This window comes from Vidua macroura, chromosome 4 (genome assembly GCF_024509145.1).
Source record: "Vidua macroura isolate BioBank_ID:100142 chromosome 4, ASM2450914v1, whole genome shotgun sequence".
NCBI classification, from domain to species: domain Eukaryota; kingdom Metazoa; phylum Chordata; class Aves; order Passeriformes; family Viduidae; genus Vidua; species Vidua macroura.
Window position 1 is genome coordinate 20899947 of NC_071574.1, and position 21652 is coordinate 20921598.

The 21652-nt window shown below is 35.8% G+C and overlaps 1 protein-coding gene across 5 annotated transcripts in view; it reads left to right on the forward strand.

The window, feature by feature from the left end:
* The window catches only part of CCSER1 (coiled-coil serine rich protein 1), a 607763-nt gene that overhangs the window by 327710 nt on the left and 258401 nt on the right, over nucleotides 1-21652 (forward strand). For all 5 annotated transcript variants that reach the window (XM_053976370.1, XM_053976371.1, XM_053976374.1 and 2 more), the window contains exon 8: nucleotides 11597-11680. In XM_053976370.1, coding sequence (XP_053832345.1) covers nucleotides 11597-11680 — 84 coding nt within the window. The remainder of the gene's footprint in view (nucleotides 1-11596; nucleotides 11681-21652) is intronic.

Consider the following 21652-nt stretch of genomic DNA (forward strand, 5'->3'; position numbering starts at 1 on the left):
TGGGGCTTTTGCAGACTGAACAAAACTCTTAGGCTGATTTTCTATTTCTTATCTTCCATATCTTTTACAATTTTATCTAATTTTTTTTTTGTGTACAAGTATTTTTTACCTATTGTTTACCTACAACTTAGAATTACCAGGAAATATGTGGAAATCTGTTTGCTAATCTGAGGCGTGACTGGGAAAAGAGGCTCACGTACTCCTGAAGAAAATCCAGTTATCAATTAAGATTTTTCATTAAAATATTTGAGTCATAGTTAATTTGCATTAGGATTTATTATCTGAGCAAACCTGACCTATTAAACCTTCTAAATCTATTACTGTCAGTTAATGTCATGATTACAGGAAGAGTACATGGTGTGCCATGGAAACACAGCTGTTCCACCAAATTGTTAACTTGAAATCACCACTGTGCAGTTTATCACTGAATTATTAGACACAATATATTATTTTATGCTAGCCACTCTTGTGTCCATCTTCTTAATATTTTCCTTCTCATTATAAGTGCCTTTAGCCTTACAGGGTAATGAAAGGTTCTGTATCAAGTTTGATTACTACTCTAATGTTTTCCAGGCATGCTTGGTGATGAGCTTGGCATATGAAACAATTTCCTACACTAATAAAGCTAATTAAAGTGGGCAGTCATCCCCACATCACTCTTTAATGAATTATAATGAGCTCATTTATCTATCCAGTCTTGCTCACCACAGCTATTGACTAAGCTTCTCTGGCAGTGTAGAGTAGAACACATGCCCAGGAAAAAAATGGATACTGAAATGCATCTATTTTCCCATTTTTGGCATAGAAACAGGAGAAAGCAGAGGTATGCTTTAAGTGGAATATGCTTTTTAATTGGAAATGGTAAGCAGCTAAGTCCATCTAATGGAGGTGAAAGAAGAATCATGCAGGACCTTAATGAGGTCTAGTATTGCACTGCAAGTGATAGAATAATTAATGCTTCTGTGGCACACACATATCATGTAAAATATGACTTACAGAAAATCTTTTAGTATCTGGCTCTCTGGGGAGACTGCCTAAAGAAAATAACATCAAGCTCATTTTTGGCTGTGTTTCTTGGCATTTTTCTTTGTTTTCTCAAAATGAGCAAAGAAGAGATTGCAAGGTTATTTCATAATGACAAATATTGGAGAATTAAGCAGTAAGATTTATGAATGGAAAGAGATGATTCATGCAAATAAATATACATCTGGAAAAAACACCCATTTTTCTTTGATTCTAACCCCACAACTTTCCCCATATGTAACAGATAAAGTCTAGTAATAGCAAATCACAGCTAACTGATGGAGTTACCTGGTTCTTACTAGCATTCCGGTGCTCTTAAGTCAAAGCCCACAGGCATGTTTTTGTATTATTTTATACACAGGATTTTATCTCTATTTGGCTTAATGCATTGATACATTTCTTTACATGGTAGCTCAGAATCAGGGAGAGCAGTTCTGTGTTAGCATGTTTATTATGCTGGTGAGTGGTGTACTAATTAATTAAACTGTACTGTTTTCTATACTGGCCAAACTAGGTAGGCATTTATAGTTGGTATTGTATTGTCTGAAGAGATTTAAGTTTTGTAATATCTTTGTACTTATGCTGTCGTAGGACGATTATCTTATGATAGCTGAGGTTTTTTTGTCTCAGTTATTTGACAAAACCTTGGTTTTTGTTTTTTTTTTCCCTCAAAAAATCATAAACAAGTGTTGTCTTTTGTAATGACCATAATGTCACTCCAGATATTTGATTTTCTGTATGTATGCAAAGTGGAAGGTATTTAAATATTGATATATCTGCATAAACTTGCAGCAAAATGTCCTGTTGGTTGAACAACAGTATATTCTCAACTGAAAAATGTGTTTCCATTTAAGGTCAGTAAGTAATTGAATATGCAGTAGAGGAGGGAGTCATACTGAATATATAGTCTAGTTTACTGCTTGGCTTCATTACAGTGAAGTATATTCACTGTAATTCAGAATCTAGTCTTGACTACTGATTAGAAGATAAGACCTCAGTGGGTCTAAAGAAGATCTGTGTGTCAGAGCTCAGTGTGCTAAATGGCTGCAGGTGAAAGAGGAGATAATTTTTTTTTTATGTGGAGAAACAAATCCAACTGTGCTTGGCAAGTGCGATAAAGGCAGCAAACAATCTTCACGTTTTATATGTGTAAATTTTACGTCAAGTGTAGTAAGGCATTCTAAAATATCAACATGATTTACTGATTTGCTCACCAGCTGTGCATCATTTTGCCATTCACTTAAAGGGTCAGTAATATTGTATAGGATGTTTATGCAACAGTCTTTAAGCAGTAGTAAATTGCAAGTATTAAGTATAGAGGATATCATTCTCTCAATGCACCCTCATGATATAAAGAGTAGGACATCTGAGGTTTCACTTTATCTAAATATGAGGGTTTCTTTATTTTCTGTGTCACCATGGTGGATCTAGGGAACCTTTTGGAATAAATTTGTCAGGCTAGTGTAGTCAAAGATTGTCAAAGAAAATGTGTTTGTTCTTTGCACACGATATTCATGCATGCAAGCATTTGTATATTTGATCCTAAAGACTTCCCTGGAATGACACAGTATTTTCATAATGATAACTTCAAGCAGAGCTGGCTGCATCCCTTCTCCTTTCTTACTCTCCTGAAAGCATTTAATAAGATTACTTCTGTTAATTCTAGTGTACTTGGAAGATCCAATAACTTATTCATTGCTTTCTTCCCTGAATCATCCTCATCAATCAAAAATTGTTTTTATGTATTTTTATTCTGATCCTAAAGAAAAATTTGACTTGGCTTTAATGTAAATGGTAATAATGGTAATGGTAAAGTGGTAATGGTAAAATAAAAATATGTATTTTGTCCTTTTTTGTGCACAAGATTTTTTTTGTCACATTTTTCCTCAAAACTGGAGGAAACCAAGGTCACTATTTCATAACACTCTCCTTTCCTCCTGTCTGAAATTTTCTTGTGATTCCAGGAGGCAGGACAAAGAATATTTTAAAGCTGATTAATTGAATTCAGCATAAAATAATAAATATTATGTCACATATACAAGCTGATAGTAGAAGACTACATTGGATTCAGGGGAGATTTAAGCTTAGCGGCCTGTGTTGGAGCTAGAAGAAACTTTTCTATTGATCTCTTGGGGCAGCCAGGATCCAATTTGGACTTGTCTCCTTCTGTTTTGACAAATGAGGTTTTGTTTAGGACATTTTTTTCTGAATATGAAGAAATACATTTACTGGTATGGCAGTAATGAAACTTCTACAAAAATGCCGCAGGTTAGCAGATATTTTTACTTTACTTTTTTGGCCTGAACATTTTTTGTCATGCTGCTTGGCAGAAAGAAACTGACATACAAATGAAAAAGTGGCTGCATTTCAATTGGAAATTAAATTATATTTGCACACAGTTAGAGATTTTATGGATATTCTTTCATGTTTCTCAGTCTATATGTATTAACATGATTAATAAGGTTGTTTGCTTGTAAAAGGGTGAAGAGGTTTTGGTTTTGCTGATTTGACGTTAAGGAAAAAATTGGTTAAAAAATCTTGAAGAAAAATAAAAATTATAATTAAAAAATTGCTGTTTGTTTCCACATCAGTAGATGCATCAGCAGCATTGGGGGAACTGATCCAAAGAATGAGTCTTGAAATGCCAGTTTAAAATATCTGAGAATAGTAATGGAACAGCAGAGAATAGAAAATATCTTGCACCAGCTACTCATTCTGAGACCGATATGAGAAATTGTTGAACTGCTAACTCTTGCCTCTCATCTATTGCTCTGATCTGTATGGCTGAATGTCAGATGGAAATAGACAACTGCTTTTTGTTTGTTGGGTTTTTTAAAAAAGGTCTTTTAATTTGAGTTTGTTACTGGTTAAATTAGTAGAAACTGTTCTGGAAAATAGATTTGCTTGGACCATGAATGAATATAATAAAGGGGGAAGAGTAGAACTGACTTCCTGAGATTTTAATCAGACCTCAGAAGTCTGCTGAAAGAGTCATGCATGTGAATAAGAATGATCTGGTTTTAAGTAGTTAAGTCAATTTCCAAAACCCTTTCAACAAATCCCTTCATCAAAGGCTATTAAAAAATAAGAAGATGAGTAGAAAAGTCTTCTCTTGGATTAATGGCAGATCAGGAGTACAGTACAGAAGACATAAGTAGCTGTTTATTAAAGGAAGAATTATACTTCTAGAAGGTCCAGAACAATCAGAATTTAAATGGAGTTTGAAATGTTGCAGAAAGATCTAATCATACTAAATGATGTAAAGATGGAAGGCAGTTGAGATTCAATGTCAGCAGATGCAATGGAGTATGCAAGGGGAAGAGCAATCCTGTTTTTCCATATGAGGAAAGAGAACTTTCAGACATGGTGCATAGTTCCTTGAAAAGACCTCCTTAGTACTTACTAAAATATATATTTTTTTTTAAAGGGATTTACAGTTGAGCATTTATTCTTAGAAGAATCCTGATTACCTGGTTCAAATGAACGGCATATTCAGTCCAAGGGTAGAGGAAGGTTTTGATCAGAGATACCAGATGTTCTGTGTAAGGAAGAAGATATTTGCTAGCTTCAAACAGAGATGACAGTAGTTACACAATAAGCATGTGGATTTCTAAAACAATGGAACTCACAGAGGAGATGAATAGGAAATACACCTACATTGTATTAAGGAAACAGGAACAATGGCATTGTTCCACAGCAGGTTGAAAACCAGAGGAAGGTTAGGGGGTTTTGTTTCACTTGTTTTCTCTACATTAATGTAGAATTTATTTAGGGATATCACCAAAGAAGACATTGTTCAGTATATGTGAATTCTGGCCATAAAGTGAGAATTGGTGGATTGGTTATATCGGGAAAAATGCCTTCATGTATTTTGTTATGCTTTTGGCTGCTATTCATGATTTCTGCAGGTTAGATATATCTTGGGCTTCACCTGGTATAATCATTCAGGTTTCATGTTCTGCAGTTTATTCATCAAGCTTCATACTTTTAAACTTAGTGCTTTTTATTATCACTCAGAAGGAGAGAAAATTTCAGCTGGAGTTAAACAGAAAATCCAAATTAATTTACTTAATCTGTATTTCAGAATTAACAGAATTTGGCTTATTCTGAAGAAAACATTGTTAATTTAGCTTTCTGTTCATAAATGTCTGAAGTCAAAGTAGCATATCCTATATAGTCTCTTTGAGTGTTGCCTTCACAGTTGAATATCAATTGAATTCTAGTATTTAAATGGATGTAACTGCCTTAATTCACCTAGTAAAATATTTATTGACATGTTCCATGTAACTGAATTTAGAATATGTTACAGTATTGCATAGGTCTTTTTTTAGGAATAATCACCCTTATTTATCATAAGAAGATCAGATCCTATGCTCCCCAAACTCCATTTGATTTCCTGATCAAGAAATGAGAGTTGTTCCTTTAGAACAATTTCAGTACTGGAGCTGTGTGGAAAGAAGATGTACAAAATGTCTTTTTCTGGTACGATCAGGGTTTACAAAGCTGATTAAGGATTTTATTTGTGTTTTTCCTAATGGAAAGATAACTTGGAGTGAGACTCTGCTGGGTCTAGATGGTCATGGGAGTTGCTCTGAGCTGTTGTGTTATACTTTAATGGAAATTTCTGGAGCATGGACTTGCTCTCAGCCGTGTTTTGGGCTTCAACAACAGCTGGTGGGGCAGTGTGACATGAGAAGCAGACGAGTTAAGTGTGACCACTGCCTGCAGTCAGCAGGGATGCTCTTTGGGAGCGTTGTTGGGACTCCAGCCAAGGCTAACTGATTTGGCAAGGCACCAAAACAACAGATGAGCCAAAGGAACAAAATCAGTATGCCTTGCACATGTGAAGAAATGCAGCCAGCCAAATAATTTCTCTCTTGGTGTGATTGAAAGGGATTGATACCACAGATATGTAGTGATGCTGTAGGTGGAGCTCAAGAGAACACAGAAAGGGAAAAGTCACACTGTGTATATGAGGTGCCATGGTGTACTTAGAGCAGAGACCAGACCAGTGACTTTGTTTTGACGCATGAAAGAAACAATGCAGACTTAGTCTCTCTGCTAATGTTAGGGTCTTTAGGACTTTGATTAAAACAAGAGTGCAAGTAATAAATAAACAGTGCAAGTACTCATGATATGACTGAAAACACATTTCTGAAAACATGGTCTGTAATATCCAGCAGTCTACTCATGTAAACTCAGGTAGATGCTCTTCCTTTGGTAAAACATGTTAACACAAGTGGTGTCTCAGTCTGGAGAAAGATAGGAGTGCTCTTCAGAAAATTTCACGTTAGAGCCACTAAACTCCTTGTTGCTTTTCTGATGTCAGGTGATATAAAGTGAACCATAGAAGACATCCACAATCCCTCTCTAGACTCCTATGCTGTTTGCAGAAAAATACTGTGCATGTTAAACTTAGTGTTTTCTCTGAGTGTTCTAGATAGATATCCAGAAATTTATGAATTTTTCTGCAGAGATCTGCTGCATAACTGAGAGAAAGCTTCAACTGTTACGGCATTTGTGTACCTTTCTGGACCTGAAATTCAGTTTTAAATTTCTTAGTTTTGTTTGTTCCAGGATTATTTTCTTAAGACATGATACCCTAAGTAATTGTTAATTTTTGCAGTGCCCTAAGTTGGTAAACAATCCATTTAACATCTGAAATTCAGCGCATTTATCAAATGAGTTTTATTGTATTCTAATTCTATGATATTTCTTTGGAAACATATTCTGTTTAGTACCAGAGGAAAAGCAGTAAATTTATCTTCCGGAATACTTGGTTCTGTTTATAGCACTTTGATTACAGTAAGCACAATATGCCTCTATGTTCCAAAGTATGAGGAGGTATAAAGTAAATTTTCAAATTTAAAATGATTATTCTTTTTGGCACTTATGCATAACCTGCTGCAGCTGTCTTCACACACAGTACAATTTTTCATCTTGTGTCCTGATCTGAGGAAAAACAGATTTGCTACTATGTTTAGCATTTTCCCAAATGATCAGAATTAAACTAAAATAGAAAAATACTGGCACTGAGACATAGCAATCACTGTCATAGCTAGCAACTGAAAATAAGTAAAAGGGTGACAGTTTGAAGAATATTCTGACCATAAATGTTTGAAATATTAGCAGGAGATTCATAATGAACTTGCATCTAAATAATGGAATTTTTTTAAGTACCAGGGGATATAAGTGAAGAAAATGACAGCTTTTTGCACACGACTACTTTTACATTTTTATGAAATACACTTGGAATTTAGTCTGCAAAACTTTTTTTGATTATCTATATTTAATAAAAGAAAGTAGTTTGAAGATGTACTGTTTATGGATTATGCTGTCTAACAGTTCTCTTTAACAATGAGGTGTTAATTAACTTTTTATCAAGCGTTTCCAGAGTCATGGACATGCTTACTACAATTGAGAGCAGAATTCTTATCCTTTTTTTCATAGTGAAATAATGAATAGCATTCATGAAAACAATGAGAATAATAATGACAATGTAATATGTAGTATATATAATTTATTAAGCTCCGCAAAATAGCCTCAAAGCTGCAGTGCATACAGGTATCTTATGAAAACCTACCTAGAGTGTAGATTCAATTATTTGGACTGATAATTTTGTAACATTCATGTTCTTACTGGACTAGTAGCTTTGATAAAATATTGGCATAAACTCATTTTGCAGAAAGATAAGGAATCAAAGTGGCAAAGGGTATTGGTTTAATAAATAGAAAAAGGATATGTCACCTAGCAGACTTTTATATCTGTGGATATTTCATTGATTTTAGTTGACTTCTGAAGTCTACTTATATGACAGTCTGTTCTTTTACACTCTATAAATATTGTAAGGGCTGAAAAAAACAGGAGACATATTTTTCAAATGTGATCATGCCCTATACACTGTAATTTGACTTACTTTTCTAAACACATGAATACATGGGTAGGGTGTCTACTGGAATGTGGAGATAGCTAAGAGGCCAACTCTCACAGCCCCAAAGTATTCAAAGTGTATTTAGAAAGCCCTATTTTATGAGGGAAATATTTGGGTTTTTTCCAGCTTAGTAAGATTTCGTATAGATTTAGAATACATTGAGTGCATGCTTTCCTAGAAACAGGCCATCCTTTTCAAGTTATTTCTTCTTTAATATCTGTTGCTGTGACACGATTCATTAGGAGGCAATACTGGGTTTTTGGGAGGTTTGGGCTTTTTTTGTTGTTGTTTTTTGTATTATAAATCCCCATCAGACTGTGTCTGCTATTTCTCATCCACCTTGAGAAGCTTTTCTCAAATTTTTTTTTGATCTTTCCACGGCATTTTTGCCCTGTATGATAGTTTCTGAGCAGATAATGAAGCATTTCAGACGTCTTGTAGAGAAGAAATAGAGATGATCCATTCCTGAATTCACACCATCAGATATACATTGCTGTTTGCCCATAGACTAATGAATAACACAGCATTCCATAGTATGGAATTTCTTTAATATCATTCATGCAATCCTTCGCTGAAATATTTTGGTTCTTTCATGAGAAAAGGAAGTTCCAAGCCTCTTCTCCTGCTACAATTTCAGTACTTACTTTCTGGAGGGACAATATTCAGTGTTCTGACAACAGTTTTTTCCACAACATTTTTTATTTTGTTAGTGCTACATTCAGTCAGGTGTCTGCAACATAGAAATTGCCCAAACCTTTTTGCAGTCAACTGCTTGACAATGTGTTTTCTTTCTTTTATTCACGTTCTTGTATTTGAAGAAAGATTGATGCCTCTGCAGATACTGTGCAGCAAAATGAGTTTATAACATCCTAATTTTGTTCTGCATTCAACAACAAACAGCTGTCTGCTGCTCCAAGAAAGCAGGGTTCTACCATGTGTAGCGGTGACTTAGGAAGATGAGCACCATCACTACTTCCTCTTTCTTTCCCTTGCTTTGTATACCCAGCAAGATGCCATATTTGATGGGATATTCCTTGGATCAGTTGGCTGTCTTGGCTGTGTCCCCTCCCAACTCCTTTGTGCCACCCCCCTCTCCTCACTGCAGTTGGCAGTACAAGAAGCAGAAAAGGCCTTGATGCCGTATAAGTGCTGCTTGGCAAAAAGAAAATAAAATCTGTATTATCAACACTGCTTCCAGACCAAATCCAACCTGCAGTGCTGTACAAGCTTCTGTGAAGAAAGTTAAGTCTACCTCAGCCAAAATCATCGCAGAGTCCAAACCTAAGAGTCTCAAGCATCCCAGAAATTACAGGGTGCTCTTTTACAAGGCTGCAGTGGCCTGTGCAGGAGTTGATAATGCAGGGCACCAATTTCCAAGCACCATGTCCCGCTGGAAGGGTTAATCAGAGTTTTGTTGAAATGAGGCAGTGCACAGGAAAAACCTTAGCCCTACATGCTTTTCTCTAATCTATAAGGATAGTTATGGTCTAAATTTTATGAGATGATTGTTGCATGGAATGTGGAAGTTAAGTGCCTGGAGAACTGTGCCGAGCAGGAGGGGTCCATTCCTTGCATGCATGAGGAAAATCCAGCTGGGTGCTTGACTGTTTTTTGCCAGGATAGGTGCACTGTGGGTTTTAAGTCTTTGGAATCTCCCTGAGGCAGAATCTTTCTTCAAGCTCTCACTAGTCCAAGGGAGTTCTGCTTTGCCTCTTAGAAAAAACCTAGTTCCAAAGCTCACTGCAAAAATCTGTCCTGCTGTGGTTGAAGCACGATGTTACAGGCCTCATTCCTGGATTTGCTTGCGCATGCTTTCCGGAAGATATTTTTGTAATATTCTTGGCTATGGGGCCTTGATATGTTTCTTTTCCCACTGTGTATTGTACTATTTTATTCTAAGTTTAAAAGGAGAAATCCAAAAGGTAGCAACCGTGTAAAACTGGGCTGACAAAAAGAACTCAGAACAACATAAAAAAATTTGAGGTACCATAGCTAATGCCATATTGTTTTTAAAACCATTTTGTTAAATAAAGATCTTGCTTTGATAAAATAATTGTTGCTGATACTTAAAACCATATTTTTTAGAAGCAGATACTTTTGCTAACAGTAATGTTAAATACGTACTAATATCATATTCAGTGCTGCAGGCTGTATTCTAGGATGCGTTAAAATTTTATTTTCAGCTAATGTGCCTAAACATCAATCTGCTAGTAGATAGTAAAATGCTTCAATAGCATATAGTAAAGAAAACTTCCATGACTTTTTCCCTAGCAGAGATAATGTGAGTTCTGGCTTTTTTGTAAGTTTGGATCTTTCAGAAGATCGATAGTAGTACCGAAGTAGTGTGTAGGTGGCAAAAAATAGTGTAGCTCTTTCTTTTGCAGTTGTTTTAAATATTTGCAATATTTACGCACATGTGTCTCGTTTCTTCTTCCAATTCTGTTAGAGCAATATAATTACTTTGGAAGATTATAATTATTACCTTCTATGTGACGAAAATGGGATCACACTCTTAATTTTTTTGTCCTGTGTTTTTGTGTTTATTTGGAAATACAAACAATTAGTAGTGGCAGAGTGCAAGTTTATCACACTGGTTATACTCTTTAGAACCTCTGAACTCTACACAGTCTAAATGATTGCTGCACTCTTATACTGCTATTAGCTGATAACTAGAGGTGCCATTTTTTTATTTTCAGAATAAGTGTTGTGAATATACCACCAGATTTCCAAAAGTTTTCTTGTCATGTGGCTTGTGGTTTTCTAGGTTTTGTTCGTTTGTTTGTTTTCTTTTAATAATAGTGCTCCAAATTAGTAAACTTCCCAAACAAATGTTTCCATGCTAGAAGGATGTAAAAATAGAATTCTTCTGTTACAGTTCTATAACAAGCTGGTTAGTTTGCTTTTCAACAGTTCAGTCTATTAATTTGAATTTCTTCTCTGGGATATTTATCAGAACAAGACAGAACTTGATCTTTCTTCTTCAAATATGGCGTTGAGACTTACATGAACTCATGAGATTTCCTGGGGTCAGCTTGCAGCCTGTCTCCTGGACATGGGTTTGGGTACAGTTTTAGCTATTAGGGTCACTTTTGTGCAGGTCAGACCGTAGTTACTTCACTAAGTGGAAACCATATTCTTTCCTCCCTCAGTTAATACCAGAACTGCTGCTGTTTTACAACAAAAGATGTATGGATAGGGAGTGTCCTTTCCTTTTCCTGTGGATGTCTGTTGTGCTTTCTTTTTCATCTCTCCAAGATCAAGAGCTCTGCAGTAATGCTCTAAATTGATATTTCTGTAATGTTGTTTTGTATGATTAAAATTACAACGCTTCATAGCTGTTTCTCAGACTAAAAGGAATGACCTGATAGGATTTTCAGTAAAAAGAGTTGAAAGATTCAGAAAACAATGAAATGGACTTCTGTGCAGGGAGCTATTCAAATTTCTGTGCAATGTTTTTGGATACATTAATTTCTTTATGCAGCAACTTAGGAAATGTTATTGAAAATACCACACATGACAAAGAAAAATGGAGTTTCATTATTTGAATGTAATTATCTCACACTATGTGAAACAGCCTCATCTTGTCATGAGCAAAATAGAAGTGTTAAGCCTATTATAACATCTCTTTTGATGTTTTTCTAGGATGGAATAAAAGATGAATGCTCAGTGCTGAAGCTGCAGCTGAAGGAGAGAGACGAACTCATAGCCCAGCTTCGTGAGGAGCTGGTAAGCAGGAGAAGCAATGGGGGGTTTTTCTGGGTGGTTTTGGGTTCATTTCCCTGATAATGTCACTCCAAGGGCAGTTATTAAAGAAATAGAATTTTACACCTGTAACACAATTACTAGCCTAAGGCTATGTTAATCATTCAGATATACACTGATAACATGACTGTACTTTTCTAGGGACTTGTCAGCCTCTGAAGTGGCTACTGTCTAGTTTCACTGCTTGTGAAAGTTTTTTTGAACACATTGTGTTGATAGTTGTCTGATCAGAGGCAGATAAGCACAGTACTGTATGCATATGCCATAAATCTTGAAGGGCCATGCACATGCCTGATAAATTGTCAGTACTTCTCCCATGAGCTGCTTTTCACATCTGTGAGATTCTTCAGTAGAAAAGGAAATAAGGGTTTTTTTCTCTCCATAATAGATGTCTTTGCATAAAATAATAAATATTCTTACACTTGTTGAAGCTTTACTTAGCATATGAGCTACTCATGCTTGGCTACTACTGCTTTAAGGATTGATAAAATACTTTCCAGTGACTGAAGCAAAATACATAATTCAGCAATTAAGAAAAAAAAACCTAAAGAGGTGAAAATGCATTTTATTATTTTGCTAAGGCTGTGGGAACAGAATTTTAACATTCCTTTTTTGATGGAATGTGGTTAAAGCATGGATGTCTTCAGTATTTTCAAATAAATGAGAGGGAGTTTCCACCTCCTCTCTCACTGGAGACAAATCCTGTAGGGTCACCACCTTCAGGAGGACATTCAGCACATCATGCATACCTTCCATGAAAGCTGCAGCTGTTTGGGCACCTAAGATTTTGTCTAAGCACCCTTTGGGACAAGGGTTTGTTTCCTTAATTAGATCTTAATTAGCTGATCTACCTCAGGGGATTTTTGTGCCTTTCTGTCTTGTACCTCTCGTGCCTAGCTCAGAACTCGAACAGAATTAATTCAGGTCTAGCCATTACTGCATCTTTTTATACTCACTAAAAGCAGGAGTACGCTTTTATGCCAAATAACTCAAGTTTCAAGTTGCATGGGAAAAATGTTATCCTGCCCAAGAGTGAAAGATTTCTTTGCTATATTAACATCTGCAAAATAAATACACATCATCAATATTCGTTGTTTTGTATTTGGCTACATTAAGAAATGATGTATTGTGTAATTATTATCTAAAATTAAATTACAAAATGGGGCACAGGGTGCATCAAACTTCTCCACGGTTCTGGAGCATTAATTTTATATCAGTCTAGTTCAGAACATATGCTATTTAACTGGTGGACAATTTTGTCAGTGTAAAATTACCATGTATTGATGCAGGGAGCTGTAGCTCATTCGCTGTTAACTGGTGTCAAAATTCATCATTTGAAGAGAAAAAGACCCACAGGGAACCATAATAACAGAAAAAAAGTACAACTTCCCAGGGCCTTGAAATAAGGATTTCTTCATGATTGAAAAAAAACTTTTTTTCTTTATGATAGAAAAAAACAAGTGGGAACATCATAGGAAAAAAAGTGCTTGTTTTTTGTGGTGTTGTTTTGGTGGGTTTTTTGTTTGTTTGTTTTTTGGGTTTTTTTGTGTGGTGTTGTTTTTTTGAGTTGTCTAAGTACAGTCATAGGTGTACTTTTTAAATCTCTACTGGATCTTCTGCAATACAGCACATCCAGTGCTCTTTTTCTTGAGCTGCCCTGGGTCCTGCCACCATGGCACTGATGAAGTTGACTCCTGATTGTGCGAGATGCTCTTAGAAACTTTTTTCAGTGTGCTTTTGAGGGAAAGTAAGCTGTCTTTCCGAGCTGTTAAAAATGAATTAAATTTGTAATGATTGCCAGGAAATTCTGATAATGTTTTCCTAGCTTCATAAAACTCAGCAAAACATGGATGTGAAACATGCTTTAATATTCTGCAAATGCTGCATTTACTTGTGTGTTTCTGAGACTGTAAACATTTGGAAAGTGAATGTTTACAGAAGTTAAGAGCAGTCATTTTTGGCTCATGAAACTGCGTGTATTTTCACATAGCTGCAGTTTTATTACAGACATAGCACATAGAAAACTAAAACTTTTGTTCTTGTTTCTTGGGGCAGGCCATGTTCCATTTGTCACTCTGAATATGAAAATATGAAATTTGTTAATGCAACTTGCCTGTCTTGAAGTCATGGAATCCTGATGCTAGTTCAGAAATAGCTCATAAATTTGATTTGAGTAGGAATCAGTTTTATGCTTCTTGAGAAGTACACGAAAAACTGTACTTCCCAGCATTCAAGTTGAATGTTTACATGTAGATGTAAAACCCTTACTTAGTTGGTTTTACTGCAATACTCTTCAACTAACCCAAAGTGGACTTTGGGTAAATTTTGGCTCTGTGGCAGCTTTTGCTTCTTGCTTTCCTCCAGATTTGAAAGGCTTTTCTAGTAGTTTTTTCCTCTGATTTTTTTCCCCCCTAATTTTTAAATACGTAAAAAAAAAGCATTTCTACCTCATTTGAGTCCATTATGAAGGAAACCTTGAACTGAGCTGAGGAAAATGTCAATGGAGTGTGAGTTGATGAAGCTTCAGAACTTGCAATTGTTACATAGCTTTTTAAGGGGGAAAAGGCTAAATACTAAAGAAATGAAAATAGAGGTTTAGATGCTCAGCTGCAATACTCAGGTAGAAAGGATAAAATACAAGGAGCCATCACCTACTTCCTAATAAACAAAGAAGAACATAGAATAGTCTCTTGCAGATTTTTAGTTTGTTCTCCTTTTTAGTGATTATTTTTTATTGACTCCCTTTATCACCAGAAGTGTGTCTGTCTTTGGAGAAATAAAGATAGGTAGGTAGAGAAGTGGAATTAATTCCTGCATGCTTCCATTAGCTACTGAAAAATGCCTGTTTCGGAAATGTCAGGTACCCAAACCTGGTCTAAAGCTACCTGGAAATCGTAAACTTCAGCAGGAATTGAAAATTTGGGTGCAAACCACCACTTTTCTGAAAACTGTACTCATCTGTGAGAATGTTCTCCAGGGAATTGAATTAAGCATATCCATTCTGCAGGGAACGTGTTCTTCTTTTCTCTTATTTTTTTCCCCCTAAAATAACCAAAATAAATAAACATCTTAGTTTTCATTGGCATGAAGATATTTATAACCTCAGCTGTCTCATACCCAGGTCTGTCTGCAACTGCATCTTTCCATATATTTTTCCAAATCGATCGTTTTTCCACTGCAGTGTGAGCACTTACAATGACTTTAAGCAGAAAATATTTTCATGTTATATTGGCAAAAATAACTGACTGCTGTTTACAGTAGCATTTATTCTATTGCTGTCATTGGTACAGCAGCATTCACGCTGAAAAATGAGATTTAACACCATTATCCTTTCAACCTTGATTCCCTGTGTGACTTAAGTCATGTGTTATGCCACTAAAATGAAAAATGTAGTGAGGCAGCTCGAGTGGATTCTGAGTGGAACTGGAGGCAAAGTTAGGTCAGGAAATTAATCCCCCTTATAGCCCAGGTGTTGGAAATACTTTTCTGCCATGGAGGTGGCTCTCTATCAAATGCTCGACTTTCTACATTTATGGAATAGTGAGGTACAGTGGACTTTACCTCCAGCTGTAGGAGTTATTCCTTTCAGGCTAGATACTCAGGAGTTACCTCAACAAAACATAGCTGCCCTATTTTTATTTTTTAAACTTTTTCCCCTTGTCTTTTCAAGTAATAAATAAGATCTACCTCCCTGCCCAAAACTTAAGTTAAATTATTTGAAAGGGCATGGGACTTGTGCAGTGGTTTGGGGGGAGGGGGTTGATGGGTGATTATTTTTGGTGAGGAGTGGTTTTTGTATTTATTTGTTTTGTTGCTGTATCCTAAATACAATGTATTCCTGGAGGGCAAGAGTGATGGCAAGCTTAGTTGTTTTCTGTAGGTTGATTTCAATAACGGGCAATTAGCCAATTGTTCAATTTTTGAAGTATGGTGAGGATGAGTACTTTTTACTCAGCTTTGAAGTGTAACAGAAAACCTTAGATGCATTTGAATCCTGCTGATGAACTGTTTATGAAAAACGCTTACTTTCAGTGTAAAAATCACCTCAAAATGTAGTTATGCCAGTTCAGATCCCTTGAATTTTACAGTCTTAATATCACATCTTTGCCTTTGTCAGGCAAAGAATGAGATTGGGCTAAAAATGTCATGAGCACATGGGGAAAATAATTTTTTGAGTTGTTTTGAAAAAGAGAAATTTTCGTTAGTCCACGCTACTTCTAAAATTTTAAAAACAGTTGTCCATTTGTAAAGGAGAGGAACCCTTATTTTTGGAAAAATCTAGTTTATTCTTTACACTGATTACCCATTTGCTTTACATTCTGCTGGTTTGTAGTTTTATTTCATGTTAGCTGTTTTTATGAGAGGGTGTTACAAGACACATGGATAATTTACATAAGAACCAGCATTTGTAAGTAGTTTCAAATCCTCTTTCTTCACCATATTTAGGAAGAATTAGGAGTGGAAAAGAAATAGATTAGGTGTACTTAAACATTATTAAAGTGTCAGGCATCTTCCCCCTTTTTTGCAGGAGAATTAATTGCACATATTCCGGAAGAGGCTTATCTGAGCAGTAATTACTCTCTGAATCAGTTCCACAAGACAGACATAGAGTGTGAAAATGGCAATATCCTATAACCTACAATGGGGATTAGGCTCCAACTCCTTGTCTACACCAGTCTCTTGATGAAAAGCTGCCAGTCAGATAGGATCTTTAATATTCCTGGCCACTTGTAGAGGTGATTCTGCATATGAGTTTAAGTTCTTACTACAAAACATTGTCATATCATGGTGTTCGGCCTAGATAAAAAAATATGTCACAAGTACAGAGTGTGTTCCTGGTCTAACCGAGGCTCTGCTCTGGATTATTTAATAAAAAGTACGCTGCAAAATAAACAGACCTGAAATACAGAATTTGGCTGAAGTCTCCCTTGAGACACAGTGCCAAGGCTTGCCGTCCTTCAATAATAATGTGCCATGTGTGCTTATCATTGGCAGGAGTGTCACTTGTAGACAACTGCCTTCATGAGACGTGCAATGTTTTACTGATGGGCCTTCTAGTATAAGCAGGCAATTCTGATCTGGCCTTAGGCCAAAATCTAGGAAAACTTTACTTTTTGATCTCTGAAGGACAAAATGTATGTCTAAATGTCACCTTTCCTTTTTTTCACTTAATTTTTTTAACCGATTTTTGCTCAAGTGAAGATCTAAAGATAGCTGAACATGGGTGAATTTTAGGATAAATGGAAATGGTGTCTTGGGGATGTGCAGGGAAGGAAGACTCTGTGTTGCAGTTCAGCTTTGTAGATGTTTTCCTTTGCAGGATGAAAGTTGGCTAAAAAGTATTGAAATTCATTGTTGCTTGATTGTAAGTTTGTGATATTAGATAAATTCTCAAATAAGTACTCAGGTTTGAGATGACATGAAAATTACAGCTGTCTGTATAATCTAATGAAATATTATTGCCTATATGTGTTTATAAGACAACCGAGAAAAGTAATGTTACTTAAAAACAAATACAGGTGTGCTGGGAAGTTTGTTTTGCTTCTGAAGATCAGTAGTTTAATTTCTATGAATTAACACCTTCAGTATGTTGCTAAAGTCGTGTGACATTTTTATTGTAATCATCTGATATGGATGACTTTCAGATTGATAAATGCATTATCCTTAGCACTGCACTACAGTGTGTAATGTATCAACTGGTAGTGTTGTTTCTTCAAATAATTAATTTTCTGATTGGAGAATTATTTTTGCTCTTCACAATGTGGGGATATCTGTCTGTGCAATTTGCTAAGGATCTGATAGAAAAATAATGTTTTGTTTGTTTTCTCCTTTCTCCCCTCAATCTTAGTTTAGTGTCTTGTCCAGTTTTCTTTGCCATAGCTGGACATAATTCACAGAAAAGTCGGTACATATACACTAGTATAACAATCATCACAAATGAAGAATCATCTGTGTTTTAATACCAAAATATATTTTTTCTTTGCACGCTAGTGATGTTTTTTAAGGAAGGGTGTAATGTAGTGTTTATCCTCAGTGAATATTTTTTCATTCACTCTTAGTATGTTCCAGAATGTAAAGACATCAAATATTTTTATCTGTAAATAATACATTGTTGTTCACACATGAGAATTTTTAGGGGGAAAAAAAAGGAAAATACTTTGATTTTAGGACTGAGAAACTGTTCTTTAGTCACCAAAAAGCTGAACTGAAGTATCTATCCTTCCCTAAAAGAGTTAACTAACAAGAAATTAGTTACATGAAAATATTTCTTGCATCTCACTAATATTGCTTTTCAGAGACTGACTCCACACATCCTCTTCAAGTTTTGTATAGTTTTGTTGTTCCATTACTCAATTTCATTTTGTTATTTGAAATGCACAAGATTTAAGAGATTCAACAAAGAATCCGTTTCAAATTCTGTTTCAAAGTCTGAGCACTTTCTCACTGAAGATACCTTCTGTACTTTGGCATCATGAATATTGCATGGTTCAAAAGATGCTCAAACACTTCCTCAGGTGCTCTGCCTTCTTTGAAACACATTCTTTAGTGATTTTTAGAGCTGAGGTATGTGGAGTTTGAATAGAACTTCCACAGAAAAGTTCTGGTTCATACCTAGTTTGTCTCTGTGAGGCTTTAGCTGTGAAACTGGGAAAGTTGCCCCTTCCAGTTTTTGGAGAGCAAAAATGCCCTTTGCCATAGCTGTTTCCCATGGTTTGGAGAAGTGAATTAAATAGAATAAAGTACTAGTGATCTTCTAGATTTGAGTAGCTAATTATTATACTACATGCCCTCTCTTATCTCTGTTATTACCTAGGATGGGTGGGACTGATGCTCTGATGCTGGGCTGGAGGGCTGGAGAGCTGCTGAACAGATAATTATGGTTTTGGTTTTTTTTTTTTTTTCTTTTCCTTTTTCTTTTTTTAAATCAGAATAGCAATCTTACAGCAAGAGGTAGGTTTTGGTCACATTTTGGTCACATTGTCAAGCCTCTTTCTTCCATGCAGGTCTTTAATGCTCCCCTTGGATTCTTTCTTCTGCTGTTCTGATTTCCTGCGTCTTTCTTCATCTTTTGAAATACTGTTCCCCTCTTTCTATAGAAACCACACACAGTCTGCACATCTTTTAATGTCCTGTGCATGTTTTATCAATTCTTTATCCAGAAGCTTATTGACGCCCACTTCTGGTTTTTGGGTGGAAACTTTTTGCAAGCTTAGGTGTTTGTACTGCTGTACAGCTGTAATATTTTTGGCTCTGATGAGGTTTTATCAATATCCCAGTGCAACAAGAAGGGAATGGGTTCTGTAGCCAAGCTTTCAGAAATTACCTGCTGATTACCCTGTATTTAAGCTGGGTGTTTGGTGAGATAGGCAGTGGGCTGTACAAATGCCCTCCATTGCCTTGCAGGGAGGAGGCAGATGACTGAAGAGCTGTAATGAATTCTTGCCAAGTGGTCGTAAAACTTCACATGTGGATACAAAAGTGTGTTACAAGACTATGTACAAAAGCCTGAGTAGTGTCCTAGCAGAGAGCTAGCTTGCAGATTTCTACTTCCATTGGTAAGCTGTTTCCAAAAATTATTGCTCAAGTAATTTGGTTTCCTATTTTGTCTCCTCTGATAGTATAACTGAAAGAATATTTTGTATTCCTTTGTATCTTGATTAGAAGAAAATAAAACAATAGTGTATGGTCATTATAAAAAAATCAAATAAAAACCCAATCTTACTGACTTTTAGCCACATATTACAGTTAAATTACAAGGAGAAAATAAGGTACTGGTTAATATTAAGTCAGCTTAATCTCACTTGTACATTTATTTGGTTTGTCTGTTTACTCAGTACTCAATTCTGACTGTTTTTTCATTAGATTGGTCTATATGCCTAGGAAAATAAAAGCAATGAACTGTTTCTTAATATTCTTTGTTGACTTCAGAATATAGAGTGAAAATATATCCTTTTTGTCTTGATTGGTGAGTTTTTTTCCAGAGCTGTTCTTCATGAATAATTCAGTACATTTGAAATGTACTTAACGTATTTTAGCATTTTCTGGTAATAATGGAAGACATTTATCTTGCACTTCCCAATTTGACTTACAGATGATATTGTTTTTCTCAAAGGGAGCTCTTCTGATTTGCCAGAAGAGTAATAGAGTTTGCAGGCTATGTTATTTATCAAAATTCACCGATTATTAACACAGGGATTTATAAAACCAGACTTTCTCCAAGTGTGATATTTGTGTTTCAGTTTACAAATGAGGGTTGCACTCAGCTATGCTAGTTGAGAAATAGGATGCTGTATTATTGTGACTTTAGAACAAACAAGTGGAGCTATTGTGCTGGTAGTATGGTGATGAGAAGGAATACATATAAATTGTGTAAACTTGGACCTGTCTGGTGGGGCTGCTTGCAGTGGAACTCAGGTTAATAGGCTGGAAAAATAAAAAGTGGTGCAATTAAAGGATGATATAAAGCAGCTGAACATCTTGTGCTAATTTTTTAGCTGAACTGTGTGTTTATCATACTGCTTTCAAGAGCAGGGTGATGGGCTCTGAATGGAAGGGTGGTAGAGAGAAGACAGGATTTTTGGATTGTCCCTGAATATATACCTTCTAAGAACACTGCAAACAGAGGCATGATTCAAGAATTGCTGTGCAAATAAATAGAAATTGCTGTGCAAAGGATCCTCATTGAGCCAGTGTGAATAAGAAAGCTTTGACCATTTTCTGCAATTTTTTAGAAGTCATCTTGTTGCATCGTCTTTAATTTATGGAAATGGAATTGAGTACTTAAGGGACAAAGATATTTGCTTTCTTTTGTCCCTCCAGTTCAGAACCACTGGGGTGATGAGGCTATACAGAAAAAGCTGATGAACCACAAGTAACTTAAGACATCTTCTCTTGTACTGTTTGTACTGTTTTCTTTATTTGTCAAATCACAGTTGCTAATGTATATCTGTTTGTCTTGACTTTAATCTAAAAATTCATGGACCATTCTGCTTAGCCAGCAAAATTAAAGAAGTATCTAGGCTGAGAGCTTTTTTCACATATGTTATTTTGCAGAAAACCAGATTTTTATAATCATGTAAGCAGATTGAGGGGGAGATAGAGAGAGTGAGAAAACTACTACTTAAACTGCAAGGTGACAATTAAGTGGGAAGTGAAATTTTTCTTAACCTGTAGGGAATCAGGAAGCTTCAGGTTGTGTGCATGCCTGTTTGTTGCCACCTAAAATGGTGGCAAAATGGTTATAACTTTGAAAATTCTTAGAATCAGTAATAAAACAGGTCTGTAGCATTTTTATCTTACTTCCATTTCAGCTTTATTTTTCATTTTAAAACTAATACTGATAATTTATTTTCTTTGTTACTAAAACCTTCCATACATATGAAGGCCCTAACTTCAGGGGAGGTTGGTCTGATAAGGAATATGTAGAATTTGGCATGAGAATTATTATAAACAGCAAGGGCCTAACAGTGACTATGTTGGTAGATAGTTGTTGATACAGTCACTACTTCTTTTTTTTTTTTTTTTTTTTTTCTTCTGTAGAACCTAAGCAGATAACTTAAGATGAGGGGTAATTTAGGAGTGAAGGACCTTAGAGGGTGCCCTAGTCCTACATCCTGGCTCAAAGTATCCCATGAAGACATATATTTACGTCAAATCTCTACACGGCCACTGGCATTTGGGATAATCATCAGTGTCTCAGTAGAAGATACTCCATAGAGCTGAGAACTCAGCATTGCCTCTGTTAAACTGAATGCTTAGGGATGCCTGAGAAACTACATTTAAATGGGATATATCTTTAGGGAACTAGGATATGTTTTTAGTAATTAGACTTTAAAGAAAAGAGATGTGTGGGAAAACATTTTTCTTGTCAAGGGCAGTAGAAAGCTAAAATAGATTAAATTATGGAATGCATGTGTATATGGGTGATTACAGCTC